General features: G+C 39.8%; 2 protein-coding genes across 2 annotated transcripts in view; one reads left to right on the top strand and one right to left on the bottom strand.

Annotated features, from left to right (window-relative positions):
• Nucleotides 1-11,838, top strand: part of slc34a2a (solute carrier family 34 member 2a) — a 12,643-nt gene extending 805 nt beyond the window's left edge. The window contains exons 2-13 of the mRNA XM_061065197.1: nucleotides 1,240-1,303; nucleotides 1,433-1,543; nucleotides 3,341-3,469; nucleotides 4,914-5,057; nucleotides 5,170-5,281; nucleotides 5,942-6,134; nucleotides 6,567-6,662; nucleotides 6,754-6,874; nucleotides 8,076-8,243; nucleotides 8,358-8,474; nucleotides 8,810-8,934; nucleotides 9,457-11,838. Coding sequence (XP_060921180.1) covers nucleotides 1,240-1,303; nucleotides 1,433-1,543; nucleotides 3,341-3,469; nucleotides 4,914-5,057; nucleotides 5,170-5,281; nucleotides 5,942-6,134; nucleotides 6,567-6,662; nucleotides 6,754-6,874; nucleotides 8,076-8,243; nucleotides 8,358-8,474; nucleotides 8,810-8,934; nucleotides 9,457-10,023 — 1,947 coding nt within the window. The 3' untranslated portion in view covers nucleotides 10,024-11,838. The remainder of the gene's footprint in view (nucleotides 1-1,239; nucleotides 1,304-1,432; nucleotides 1,544-3,340; nucleotides 3,470-4,913; nucleotides 5,058-5,169; nucleotides 5,282-5,941; nucleotides 6,135-6,566; nucleotides 6,663-6,753; nucleotides 6,875-8,075; nucleotides 8,244-8,357; nucleotides 8,475-8,809; nucleotides 8,935-9,456) is intronic.
• A 1,511-nt stretch (nucleotides 11,839-13,349) lies between these two features.
• Nucleotides 13,350-14,920, bottom strand: bglapl (bone gamma-carboxyglutamate (gla) protein, like). The gene is made up of 4 exons (XM_061065449.1): nucleotides 14,778-14,920; nucleotides 14,379-14,681; nucleotides 14,148-14,280; nucleotides 13,350-14,064 (listed from the first exon to the last, which is right to left on the bottom strand). Exons 1-4 carry the CDS (start codon nucleotides 14,836-14,838, stop codon nucleotides 13,962-13,964), a joined length of 600 nt encoding a protein of 199 aa, XP_060921432.1. The 5' UTR covers nucleotides 14,839-14,920; the 3' UTR covers nucleotides 13,350-13,961.
• Between the last annotated feature and the right edge of the window lie 270 nt (nucleotides 14,921-15,190).

Here is a 15,190-nt window from a genome sequence, read left to right as displayed (position 1 = left end):
TTTCAGGTAAGGAAGTCTTACAAAAAGAGATCATTTAGTTTGTTTGTTATTTGGGTTTTTGTTCACCCTGAGCCAATGTGCTTTAGTTGTGAGATTTAATTTGTGTTGTCCATAATAAATCCTTGTTCAATTTTCAAACATTTAGTCCTGCATTTGGTTTGGGGGAACGGAGAGGAAACATTTATATATTTTGGTATTTTGGTAACAAAGTGAACAATATTATCAGGATTGCTTTTCATTGTGTTGTCATTTTCATGGTCGTGTCTCGAATTTAGCAACATAAAAACAACTTTATGGATTTTGTTTCATGACATTATATTTAAAGATAACAATTTGGGCGCCAACAGCCTAGTGGTTAGGGTACGCGCCCCACGGAGGCTCCAGGCCTCCAAGCGGGCGGCCGCCGGTTCAAATCCGACCTGTGGCTTGTTCCCTTCATTTCATTCCCCAACTAACGATAATAAACTCAGAAATTTACGACTTTATTCTCGAAATTTAATTTTAATTTTTTTTAACGTGGCCCTAATCCTCCGTCGAAATAAAAACTTTAAAGCAACTTCTATTTTTAGTTCTTGCCAGGACTTTGAACTCTGACATAATGATTAATTATTAATGATTAATTATCATCATTAATTAAATGATGATAATAATAATAATTACTTTGGCCTCATGACAGGAACTGTGGAAATTCAGTTTGGAAAATAAAACCTGCACACCACTGCATCAAAACACGTTCGTAGATAAAGTCTGTTTTGAGGAAAGAGAATTGTATCAACAGTTCATGTTTACTTTCAAATAGCCGACGGTTCAGACACATTTCATTGGAAGTGTGACACTTTTTAAATATTGATTTAGCGTGGAGCTCTTTCTGTGTCATACAGTTGTGTGAATGGAATTTCACTGACGCCGGACCACATGACTAACTGATCGATAACCCAGCATGTGAGGGGAAGTGTGTGTTAGTGTGAGTGTGTGTATATGTCATATTTCTGAACCTGATGCTCTGATAGTAGTCAAACTGAAGCGCCTAATGGTGACTTTGTTTGTACTTATCTCAACTTACATCAACAGTACGCAAAGGATGAAGAACAACTGAATGAGGATTTCTGGGAATGTAATTTAGATGTCTGCCAGAAACTTTTAGGAAAAACACAGACAACCTCATACCTTAGCTTTAAAAAAGCAGCCCTCAAATCCAGCACAGTGTGATGCTACATACTGCTTTATTTTTGGTTTCAGACAATGAAGGATCCAAACAAAGGCTCAGAAGACAGCGATGAGAGACGAGAAAGAGATAGCAAAGGTATTTCTCATATTGCCTGAGAGACAGCTGATGAATCTGTGTAGCAGTTAAATGTGTATATACAGTGTGTATATACAGTAGTTGTATACAAAGAACAGTTAAGGCAATCATGCTTTTTGTCCGTCTCAGAGGTGAAAACGAGCCCGGCTCAGTCAACTCTGGCTCTGGTTGAGGAGGAGCCGGAGGACGGGGACCCATGGGACATGCCAGAGCTGAAGGACACTGGGGTCCCGTGGTCAGGTGAAGACTCTTAATGTGACATTATTACTCGTCCAAGTACAGGATTGTCTTATCCTTATGTTTATAAGGGAGGGGAGCATGTGCCGATTAGATATACACTGTACATGGCCAGTGAGATATGATAAACGAACCCACAATGTTACACAACCACACAGGAGGCAAGTAGAGTCATCTGTTTGTGTGACTCTCCCCAACAACATTAACACAACAGTAGAGTCATGTATTTACTTTTATACGTCAAGTATAGTAAGCAGGTTCCTACCAAACGGTTCTGACACAGGGGATCTCCTTCCAGCTAGTTTTGTCACTCTTTAACTACTTTAAGCTTTGCCACATTAAGCAGTAAATACTCACTCAACTATGTATTGGATGTATTTTTAAGTCAACTGGATATTTTACACCCTAATAGAGAACAAAGCAAATGATGTGTTTTTGTAGGCCAACCTGGAAGTAGCATCGCCATGGAGTCCGTCGAGAATTTGCCTAGGGGATTTTTGAAGTGGATTTCGGATCGTTGCAGAAAACAAGCTCTGAGGCAACCACACGTTTCTGATGAGCAGGCTTTTTGTTTGCGAGGATAATCTTCACAAATGAACACCATTTACGCGTTTCAAAGATCATAAAAATTGTGTTCATTTGTGAAGACTATCCCGCGGAACAAAACGCCTATCCACAATCCAAAATCCCACAGGCGAATTCTCGATAGACCCCATGGCGATGCTGCTTCCGGGTTGTCCTACTAACTTAAGTCATCTGGTTTGTTCTCTATACTCAGCATTACCTCTTAAAGCAACAAAAACACACATTTTATTTATTGTTGCTTCAGTAAAATGTAATCTGTTTTGGTTAGAAAATGTGAATCACCTCTTCTTCAAATGCAGAGCCTTTTTTTGGTAATGTTATCAACGTAAACCAAGTGAACTTAACTGTTGTGCCAGTTGTGTCAGAGAGAGTAGGCTTTAGTCATTCCAGGACCTGCACAAAGTAAGGATGTCAGAAAAGAAAGAAGAAGAAAAGGTGGAGCTCCGGCATTTGACCCCAACAAAAACTTGTTAACAAACGTATTATAGGGCCCATTCACTGGGCTTTGCAGGGCCCCCGCCATTACTGCGGGCAGGCCTGACTGCAGAGAAACACAACTATGATATTAAAGAATATTTTTTGTTAAGTGTAAATAAGAGCTACATTTACTCTACTCTGATAATCCAATCAGTGTATCTTACCCGGTTATCTAAAAATAATAAGGGTCATGAATAATCATGGGTGTGAGGACAGCCATGGCTCTGCCAAGACAAGATGTCAAAGGTATGTTGTGGGTTTGTTTATCTGTTGCTGTTGATTAAGTTCACCCATTTAAGCATATCATTATCTTTACTCCAAATAGGCTACTGCAAGAGCAAGTGAAGTAATAAATTTGTTTATGGCTATATCAGTGGCTGCATTTCTTTAATTTATCCGTGTTTTATTCAATATAATTTTTATTTCAGATTCTTTGTTGTTGCTTTTGTTCCTGTTTTGATGTTCTTGCAATGAATCCTTCCAAGCTTAGCTTCTTAATCATTTTCACAGCCGCTTTAAAAATGTCACAGCATGACGACCACAGGTGAAAGTAATGACATAATGAAAGTAAGACACGGCCTAACAATAGACATAAATGATACAGACTCCCATTAAGACCATAATGTTTCCAGCAGGGAGAAGGGCACGTTAAATAAATCTTTAACAATGAATTAAAACATATCTTTTTTCCTTTTTTTTTGGCTTTGTGTTTAATCTCCTTTAATTTCTCTGTCTCAGCTCTGGACACAAAAGGGAAGGTGTTGCGAGTCTTCTTGTCCTTGGCGAAGTTGATCATGCTGCTGGGTTTCCTCTACATGTTCATCTGCTCTCTGGACATCCTCAGCTCAGCTTTCCAGCTTGTTGGAGGTAAACACCCTTTTTTTATACCCCCGACAGACATTTGCATAAAGACCGTAAGAAGAAACATATTGGCTTGTAACAGGCTCTTTTAACTGCAGATGTTTTGACTTCTTGATCTAGAGCCAGACCTAATTATGATTATAAGCTTTATCAAAAATGAAAGCTTTAATCCTTCTCTTAAAAGTAGAAAAGGTGTCTATCTCACAAACTTGAAAACTAAAGGAGAGGGGAGCTGGACAATTGAAGGGTCTACCTCCCACACTACTTTTGCAGAGTTTAGTTTACCACAAGTAGGCCTCTGTTTAGGAGCATAACGTCCCAAAGGAGTAATACGGCACAAGGAACTCTTTAAAATATGATGGTGACTGACCACTTGGAGTTTTGTAGGTTAGAAGAAGGATTTTAAATTCGGTTCTAGATTTTATAGGGAGCCAGCGCAGAGAAGCTAATTCTTGTAGTTCTTGTAAGTACATGTGCTGCAGAATTTTTGATCCACTGAAGAGTCTTTATCAACCCATTACGGCAGCCTTACAATAGGGAATGTAATAATCCAGCCCAGAAGTGATAAATGCACAGACTAGATCTTCTTCATATTATTGGGACAGGATATGCTGGAGTCCTTGGAATTGTCATGGAAGTTGAAGGAGATATCCTGAACAAATAGAACTCCCAGATTCCTAATGGCGTTGCTGAATGTCAGGCTGATTGCCATCTCTGGCAGCTATATGGTTCAGACAATGTTTGTATTTGTTTAAAAATATATATTGCATCAGCAGAGCACAGGTTAACGACTTCGTCACTTCTCACAGTTTTAATTTACATGCAGAAATTTGAGGAGTGATGGGATGATATATCTTAAACCCTCGAGTCAGAGCCTACAGGTGGATACTGGGTTGGTGGTGGACCTGAGATAGAGAGCAGTACTGGTGCAGGTCAGAGCTGGCAATGAAAGATCAGAGGCAGAGACCAAAAATCTTGCAGTTTAAATAGACCGCTAATTGGAAGGAGGTGTTGTTTTGCGGATAATGACGCATGTTAAGTGTGAAATCTGTACAGCCTGAAATAGCTCGCAGGCGTCCCCTAATTTTTGGTCTGAGTCAAGTAGCAGAAAATCGCTTATCATCCAGGTTTAATGTCCTTAAAGCATGTTGGTCTTAATGATTGGTCTCACTTTGCTTCATTGGTAAGTATAATTGAGTGTCGTCAGCATAAGGAAGCATATGAAGACAATGTGCCCGATCACAAAATCTTGGGGTGTGTAGAGCCTTTTCATTAACATTTACAGATTGATGTTTATCTTAAAGATAGTGTCTAAACCAGCTTAATGAAGTTCATGTATTGCCAATAATCGTTCTAGCCCATATGATAGTCAAATGTGTAAATGGCAGTACAAAGATTGGCCTACTTTTTTTTTTCTTAACGTAAATGCTTATGTGTTGACCTTGTCCAGGAAAAGCCGCAGGTGACATCTTTCAGGACAACTCAGTTCTGTCCAATCCTCTCGCCGGTCTTGTCATTGGTGTCCTGGTCACCCTGCTGGTCCAGAGCTCGTCCACCTCCTCCTCCATTGTCGTCAGCATGGTGTCCTCTGGATGTGAGTGTCACACCTCTCAAACACATAAATATCCATCCACAGAATATATGTGTGTATGAAATTTTGAGATCTAAAGTACGGAGGGGACTGATGATGAAGTGTGCTTTGGCAGTGCTTTCGGTCCAGCTGGCTGTTCCAATCATCATGGGCACCAACATCGGCACCTCTGTCACCAACACACTGGTTGCCATGACGCAGGCTGGTGATCGCAGCACCTTTCGCAGGTAGAGTACAGTCCTGAAAAGCCATAAAATGTTTTTTTTCTCTCAAGAAAATTGTCTATTGCATTGAATAACAGGAATACTACACAGAGATAAAATGTTCACATGCAACAGTTTCAAAAGTTTGACCCTGGAAAATTATCTTTTATAGCCACAGTCGAGTCTAGTTAAGACTCGGACAAAACACTTATTTTCTCAAAGACTCTAAAAAAGCTGATGAAGTTGCAAATTGGAAAGACATTCTAAAAAATATTTATCAGAACAACTTCTGAATTTAATTGTTCAGCATTTATGTATCAAAACCGGACTTTAATCCCAGCATGTGGAAAAACATGATAAAAGCTTAATGTCAAATGAAATACTGCCTGAAGAACTAAAAGTACAGCCTTGTTTGAGCCTTGACATAGAGAGGTTCAATGAGTCTAAGCCCCAAGATAATAAAATGTTTTCAATATCTAATCAAACAAATTAAGTCATTAACAAACTGCCACAATCTCATTTATATTATTATTTATGACCCCGCAGGTTTATCTGGCATTTTTTTTACTGCAGTATTAGTCATACTTATCTATTTGCGTATGGGGTTTTTCCTGGACAGCAATAATAGAGAGATCAAAGGTCATTTTACGTTGCATTTATGGGCCTCCTTTCACGTGCACACAGGGCTTTTGCAGGAGCCACAGTGCACGACTTCTTTAACTGGCTCTCTGTGCTGGTGCTGCTGCCTCTGGAGGTTGCTTCTGGTTATCTGTACAAGGTCACCAAGCTCATCATCGACTCCTTCCAAATCCAGACTGGAGAGGCCCCGGAACTGTTAAATGTGATCACTGACCCCCTGACCGACGCTATTATAGAGGTACAATCACATTTTTGGAAGACGTTGTTACAATGTGTACAATGTATGGGCTAAATAATGATACAAATAATACATTCTGTTTAAGCTGTTTAAGATGTGAAAGATTGGCCACAAGAATGTATCAGACATATTATCAGGAGGCCAATTGTTAGTATTTGTATTGGTTCTACTTCCTTAAACAATTACTGAGTGCATCTGAAAAATATGTTATTGTAAGACACACACTATACATATATAGACCCCAAAGCCCAAACAGGACCCGTAGACATGCATGTGGAGAGAGTCAGGGGGTTGCACAGGGTTTGGCGCCATGAACAGTTGGGGGAACAGGTTTCCAATCCAAGTCCCAACAGACTAAAATACTGTTGCACTCAATGACATAGTATTGTCATGCAATATTATCCTCTGATTCTCTTTTTGTCGCTGATCTAGCTGGATAAGTCTGTCATTAGTCAGATTGCCACGGGAGACCCAGAAGCCAGGAACAAGAGTCTCATCAAGAAATGGTGCCAAACCTTCACAAACACAGTAAGAGCAAAACATGTCCGCCATACGTGCCCGATATTCAGAAACATCCAGGTGAAAACCTTAATTTCATCCAACTGTCCCTTTCTTTCAGACCGTAATGAATGTAACAGTTCCTGGACCAGAGAACTGCACATCTCCGTCATTCTGCTGGGAAGATGGCAACTACACATACACGCTGAAGAACATTTCAGAGACATTCAATATCCAGAAATGTAAGCATGTTGAGAATTTATACCCGAAAATATATAAACTGATCCAGAAGGATAAATAACCAGTTAACCTTGACGAGCATTTCATCTGTCGAACAGATGTTTACAAAGATGTGGATTCATCTTAAATAAGTCGCACTTGAAAGACGGATAGCCAAACAGCACTGCTTGCTTTCTTTGAAAAGAAAAGAAAATGTCTCAGTTGATAAGACCATGTATATCCTCTTCTCCTCTATCTTATGTTAACCTCTCACTTAGAAAAAGATGAGACCTACTTTTTCACGGCTCCTAGAAATAAACATTGCACAAAAAGTAAGGACATTTGTGTTTGGTAGATTATTTCTTGGTTGTAACAATGCTTCTTTGGCAATAAATCTTAATCCGTTAGAAAGCCTGTTTAAATCATCCCACATTTGTAAGGAACATGCATTTGTGGGATGAGCAGCAGAGCTGAGAATGTGGGTTGTGCCCATGAAAAACTTGCCAAATCTTCTGTGCCTATGCCAAACAGATTATTCTGCTGTCGACTCTTGTTTGGTGTCATTTAGTGATTTTGGATGATTGAATTCTGAAGAAACAAGACATATTAGCAATTTAACAATTTACTCATTTAACAAACAGGAGCCTCTGTAGCGTGTGGAAATAGGGATCTAAAAGGGAAATTAACAGGATTTCCAACAGTATAAGATTTATATCCAAGAAGCATTGTTACAACAAAGAAATAATCTACCAAACACACATTTCCTTACTTTTTGTGCGATGTTTAGATATTCATTTATTTAGGTATTTAATTTTGTTCATACAGGGGTGGTCAGGGTTGGCATGGGCCCTCCTTGAAATCTGATTGGCCACCCCTGGTGCCACCCCAAAATCCAATTTAGCAAGTTAGACATCTTACAAGCGTTTGCATGCAGTTTTTTTCTAAGTACTTAAAATTTTGACTTTGCGCATCCATTTTTTTTAGTGCAGTATCAAGCTAAGAAGATTTATATGTTGACAAATTGTGTTACAAAAACGTCATGCCACCCCTGCATGAGGTGAGTATCAGGCTGGCAACCCCAGTTACAAAAGTCTGGCCACGCCCTGTGTTTATGTTGTTTCCATTGTCTGAGTCTATGTACCTATGTTTATTTTTTTTTAACCTGGCTGCAAACCAATCATATTCCTTCATTTAAATGTGTGTGTTTTTGTGTTTGTTTTGCAGGTGCACATCTCTTTGTGAATGTAAATCTCTCTGACCTGGCAGTGGGTCTGATCCTGCTGGCTCTCTCTCTCTTGGTTCTCTGCTCCTGCCTCATCCTGATCGTGAAGCTGCTCAACTCCATGCTGAAGGGACAGGTGGCTGGAGTCATCAAGAAGATCCTTAACACCGGTGAAGAGCATTAAGCACACACTACACACATTAAGTCCAGTATTGTGGATGTGACTGCTTGTAAGGAACATTGTGTTTATGTTTTTGAGTTGTTTTTTTTTTTTGTGTCCGCAGATTTTCCTTTTCCATTTGGATGGGTCACGGGATACATCGCCATCTTAGTTGGAGCTGGAATGACCTTCATTGTGCAGAGCAGCTCCGTTTTCACTTCTGCTATAACCCCGCTTGTTGGTGAGGTCAACCATCCGTTCATAATTTTGAATAACCATCTCAATGTGTTTTCCTTCAAAACACCTACAGTATGTACCATTTCCCACTTGAGGTTCCTGTTGGTACAGACTCTTTCTTACAATGAAGATGGGTTAGATACAATTCAGCGTGAACACAAACATTACCACACTAGCTTATTGTCCTTTCCCTGTTTTATCTCTAATTAGCTTAACTTGAAGTTAAGATAACAACATTCCTGTTAAAACAGCAAGGTCATTGGATGTGATGTTAGCATGAGAGACATAGAAAGGCTGTAAAAATGTGTGTGTTAAGCAGTGTCCTGTTTGTCTGAATAGGTATTGGTGTCATCAGCATAGAAAGAGCATACCCACTGTCTTTGGGGTCAAACATTGGCACGACCACCACAGCAATCTTGGCAGCCATGGCTAGTCCTGGAGACACACTGGCTAATGCTCTACAGGTCAGTGAATCATAACAACATTTTTAAACAACATGTAGAACCTTGTCATGTTGGCACAAGTTGGCCTAGTGGTAAGTTTGCACGCCCCATGTAGAGATAGAGGTTTGTCCTAGAAGTGGGCGGCCCTGGTGCGACTGGTGCAAACTCTTCCCAATTTCTCCCACATTTCTTTTTTCTTAAAACCCTCTCGCCCCAAATTTCTGACTCTATCCATGGTCTCATTGAAAACATATTGTATCTTATGTCATTTTGGAAAATTTGTATACTGTAGACCCTTGCTTTTCATAGAAAACCTTTGGACTACTGGAAAGTATTGTTATCTGAGTTATAAGTTAATTCATTGATTGTTGTCTCAACACAGTACATGTAGTACACAAGTCTTTACAGGAACTTCTTCATGAAATGAGCAGAAAACGACTGACTTGTGAATCCAACTGAGTCCAAAATTGTAATCAAATAACTAACTGAGACATATCAATACAGCCCATTTATTGACTTTTTATATTTTGACAATTTCTCCAGATTGCCCTCGTGCACTTCTTATTCAACATCTCCGGCATCATTCTGTGGTATCCCATCCCTTTCACCCGCATTCCCATTCGGCTGGCTAAAGGTCTGGGAAACATCACAGCCTCCTACCGCTGGTTTGCCGCAGTCTACATCATCTGCTGCTTCTTCGTTTTACCGCTCTTTGTCTTCAGCCTCTCGCTGGCTGGTTGGGAGGTGCTGGTGGGCGTGGGTGTACCTCTGATCGTCATGTTGATCATCATCATAGTGATCAACGTACTGCAGAAAAAGAAGCCCGGGTGTCTGCCCGCAGTGCTGCGATCCTGGGACTTCCTCCCTCTCTGGGCCCACTCCCTGGCTCCCTGGGACAAAGTGGTGGGTGTGTGCACGGCAAAATGCTGCTGCTGCTGCAAATGCTGCCAGGTCACCGCTGATGACCAAGAACACATAGAGAAACAATCAGCAAACAACAACAAGAAACCATCCACAGAGGTGTACGATAACCCTGCAATGAGTGCAGAGAAGGAGGTGGAGAATGAGATAAAGGTAGAGCTTCAGATTCTGAAAAACATCCGGCTTTAATTTATTAATTTAAACTTAATTTATGAACATATATGTGTGACAATATGAAATGTGTATTTGCCGGACCAAAGGGGAAACTGATCATATTCATGTTGGGAATGGTTGTATAGGGAATTTCAATTCTTAGTGTATCAGGACAACAACAAGAAAAAACAGTTGTGTGATGTTTAGAAGAAGTGGCCTTTAAAGGATAAGACGGATGGTAGACTAATGTTGTTTTTTTAATTTATTGTCAACAAATCTCATGGATAGACTCAAGCCAACAATGTGTAAGTCGCTATCTCTAAACTTTCTAACTTTTTCATTCTCTGTCTGGTCTATTTATTTTCTCTTCACATTCAGCTCATGCAAAAGATGTGACTAAATCTTTAAATCCACCCGAACACTGCAATATTTTCAGAAAAGGCAAATTAATTTCCCAAAGGAAGCTGAGCACAGCAACTGCCAGACAAGTTTGTTTAAAGCAAAAGAAAATAGTTTATTTATTGGGCACACTTTTTAGCTTTGGAATATGACTATTCTGCTGTGTATTTATGGAGGGAGTAATTCGACCAGCTTAATATAAATTACATCATAATTGAGAAAATGTCCCACTGGCAATGGTGGGGCTCATGAAGGAGTTGGTAACATAGCCGGTATAAAACATGGACGTAGTGTTAGTGATGTCACCTATCGGTTTCTGAAGAGGAATTATGAAGCCCAATGATGGAAATGCCATATTGGAAATGTTTCGCCCACCGTACTTTCAATTAATCTAGAACATTGGTTCAACCGGGTGTCCGGACTCCCTAGAGGAGGGCGTGAGGCTTTGTCGTCTCTGAGGTTGTGAAAATAAGATTTGCACATATTAACTAAAATCATGATAACACACACTTACATGGTAGCCTATTCTGTCAGGATTTTATCTTTTTATTTTTTATTTGTTGCACTTCTGAATTGGCTTCATATTTAACACCTGAGGTCGTCACTTAGTTTTAACCACTAGCCGAGTTAGCAGCTCCACCATGATGAAAGAGATTCCTCTGCTCCAGTGTACTATAACTTAAAGCTAAAATTAATCATTAATTTGATTTAAGGTGATATTTCCCATCCCTTATTTATTTAATAATATTATAATTATTTATTTATTAAACAAGGGCTTATTTAAAGGAAGAATGTGCAACTTTTTGATCCAGTAGATGTCGCCCTTGAGCACCAGCATGAAACCAAAACAAACTGCTGTTTTGCGACCCCTCTGCTCTTCTGAATCCTCCGCTCTCCTCCAGCAGCACACCTCCAACCTCTCATATTACTTATCTGATAAAGCACAAACTAGATGTTTGTTCTGTAATGTTGCGGTAAATACCTGACAGTTGCTCTGTACAGTTTTTGAAAGAGGAGGCTGCATTTTGAAAGCTCGTGCTGTTGGTCTTTAGCTTATCTTCTACATTATGTTCATCTGTAATCTCTTCTGAAGAGGCCCTGGCATCAACGCGACTTGAACTGCACAAAGAGTCAGTCGTGATCCGATCTGCTGACACGTTTTTGTTTTTATCTTTCGAAGAAAAGAGTGGACAGACTCTCACGTTGTTTCCACATTTCTATCAGGTGTCATTTTTGTGAATTTTTACAGGGGACACGTTTCTGTGTATAAAAGACAGTAATCCGTAAAGCATCGTTTTAAGGTGTACAAAATATTTTGTAATTCAGAAGGATAATTGTATTCAAGGAATATAATTTAAAATGAGATGACTGTGCATCTAACTGAATGTTTTTAACTTGTGTATTATGTCTCAGAAATACATGAATAATTTCAAAATAAAAGACTGAAAATGGTGCCTAATTGAATATCTCTCTTCACTTCTACCACTCCCACCCTTAAGGAATCACAAGACTCATCATTTTAAATATGACTTCAAAGGAAAACAACTTTATTAAGCTGATAAGAGAGTATTTATTGCTCTCCTGTCAGTATTATCTGAAGTGTTTTTCTGAGAATGCGTGGGTGAAAGGACTAAACATGATACAAAAGGGAGACCAATAGCAACGTTTCATTAACCTTATCAACATCATTAGTAGTGCTGGTGAAACATGTTGTTTCATTTTATCAGAGGATTATGTAGATTTCTGCTTCTTGTAAATAACTGTTGCATTTGTTAGTTTTAATGTCTTTTAATATCTGTCATGACTCGGCTCTTAAGTCCTGACTAAAACCAGGGAAACATACAGTTTAAGATAATCTTGTAAAAGTTTATTAAACAAGATAACAAAAATAACAACTTACAAAGAAAGTGAGGTGTGTTAGTCAGTGAAGTGTCGGCTGTTCGGTGAGTGTGTGCGCTGTGTGTCAATACAGATAAGAGACTAAATAAGACCATACAGTAAAATGAGGATTATAAAATGAAACAGTCAATGCTCACACACGTGCTTCAGTTTCAGCCACTGTTTTACTTGTGTTTTAAAAACCTTGAACTCTGTCAGTATTATTATTTTTAAGTTTCAAACAGGGGAAACAATGGTTGAATAAACAGTTAGAACACCAAGGGGTTTCATTTAGTCAAATAAAAGCCGAGATTAAACAATTGCTTATGGATTTAAAACATTAGAAAATCTGTTCACATGTGTTTTCAAATGAAGGATCAACACCGCCATCTAGTGGCAACGACGAGAACTGCAGTAGCTAAAATTCTGCAGAGTACTGAATGAGACATTGAGATCGATAATGGCGTTGTTTTGTACCGTGACGTTCATGAATCATTAGGAAAATATCAAACACAGCCTCAGAATAGAAAGTATTTAAGCTACTTTATTCATCATTTGTTTGTTTTCATTGAATTATTTGTATGTAAAAGTGCCGTTTTCAATGAAAGTGTCTCCATTCTGTTGTTCACCTCAGGAGCAAATGTTTGTTGTCTTGGATACAAAATTATGATAAATATTGTAGCTTGCTTGCTTCCTGAATAACAGCCATACATTTGGACACAGGTTGAAAACGTTTTTGTCAGTCATACACCTGAGTAAGTAGTCCTTCATTAACACGAGGGACGATTGAGTATTGACTTGGAAGAGAATGAATTATGACTTCCTTTAAGGTAGACGTTAATAGAAGCTAATGTTTGTTCACAATGAAGGCCAAAAGTTGAGTTAAAGAAGTTGTATTAACCCTAACCTTATACATTCAGTCATAGAATATATTAATATATTACATGCTACACACTCATAGGCCAGATACACACACACACACACACACACACACACACACACACACACACACACACACACACACACACACACACACAGGAATGCACAAACAGGATGACATAATAAGACATTGAGGAAGAATAACATGTGGAGAATAATTTATTATTTTAAAACCCAGAGGCAATTTGTGGTTACAGTCATTTCAGATAACTGATGTGCATTTCTCACACTGTACACTACAACTACAATCACTATCAGTACACTACTACTAATCTACAGTGCTAAATCCACTGGTAAGATTAAGTACTTTTTAAAGCTATAGAAACAGTAAAGCACAGTATTAAAACACAAAACATCAACATACAATACATTTGCATTCATAGCACCATTTATAAAACTAAATTATAAATGTGGACAATCATTTATTTCTTATTAATTTTGGGGCGGCTAATGCATGCTTCACAGGTTTGTGTTTCCATGTGCCTCGTTCAGTAAGCCTGCAGGAGGCGCTTTTTCTCATACAGCTCCATCAAAACTGGCCACAACTGCAGAGATTTGAGCCTAAAATGATCTCCATTGGCATCAAACAATGGGCCTAACCCATTTTTGTTGTTTGCTTTTTCTTTTCTTTTTTTCCCGTGAATGTCTGCTGGATGTCTGGATTGAGAGTGGGGTGGTGGTTGTTGTTTTATAAAAAATGACAGCTTAAAAACAGTTCTTATGCAGATAAGAAAAAAAGCAGGGTCGGGATTTGGAGTTTAGAAGGGGACGGGTCCGTAGTAGGCGTTGTATGCTGCGACGATGCCTTGAGTGTCGGCCATCTCATCACAGGCCACGTTAACCTCGCACACCTCTCTCAGGCTAGAAAGCAGAGGAAAAACAAGTCAGAACTGTGTGTTGTTGCATGGTGAGTTGCTTTTATCCGTAAGAGTAGATCAACACACCTCTCCAGCTGCAGAGGGGTGAGCTCTCCTCCTGGAGCTCTTCTGCTCCTCAGGAGAACAGCAGCCAGGTCTCTCTTCATCACAATCGGAGCGTCCGTTTGGGCCGCCGTGTCAGCATCGCCGTTTTGTTGTACTGTTTCACAAAACATTTTTTTTAAGTCATCCTGAAGAAAAAAAATACAAAAAAACATGCAAAGAATCTATCTGGTAACAAAACTGGAGGTTGCTTACCCTCAGCACTGGCTGACTCCGATGAAGATGATGAGGATGAAGAAGAAGAAGAAGAGGAGGAATCAGATGCAGAGTCAGAGGCAGAGGAGTCAGACTCGGAAGATTCAGATGACTCGGAGGACTCGGAGGACTCAGAGGACGAGGAAGATGACGAAGAGGATGCTGAAGAGTCTGAGGACGAATCCGACTCGGAGGAGGAAGAGGACTCTGAGGATGTATCGGGGGCGGCGGTTCCTGGGTCGGCAGTTGCAGCATCAGAAGCTGTGTCGGCCTCGGGGTCCACGATCACCTCCGGTTCAACAGCTGAGAATCACAGAAATATCACTTGCATATAAGCCTGCTTACACTGACCTAGAAAAACACAGAGGATTCACAGCAACATGATGAGTTTGTTCCTACCTCCCATGGACCAGCACACTGACAGCAGAGCAGAGATGAAGAGGAGAGTCAGAGTCTTCATGATGCCAGTTGAGTTTAGTCTCCGTCTGCAGAGAAGTTGCTTTGTTGATGCTCGCTTTCCTTTTCGATGGATCGCTCTATTTCTTTCCCTGAAGTGGAGTTCAATATATACTGAAGTCCTCCTCTGTCAGAACAGACCAAAAACAATGAGATAACTCTCTGATTGGCTGGAGACTCAAATGTCAACTTTTCCACTTCCACATGTCATGAGGGCAGACATAAACACCCACGCAGCCCCTGGCACAGAGTCTGAAAAAATTCTATCACCCGCTTACAAACTTACACGACCACAAACATTCCTGGTATTCAACTGTACTTACAGTGCAGCTATGTAATCCTATGGGTATGTATAT

This window comes from Labrus mixtus, chromosome 2 (assembly GCF_963584025.1).
Source record: "Labrus mixtus chromosome 2, fLabMix1.1, whole genome shotgun sequence".
Taxonomy (NCBI): Eukaryota; Metazoa; Chordata; class Actinopteri; order Labriformes; family Labridae; genus Labrus; species Labrus mixtus.
Note: the sequence above shows the minus strand (reverse complement) of the source record. Positions and strands in the feature narration are given on the sequence as shown.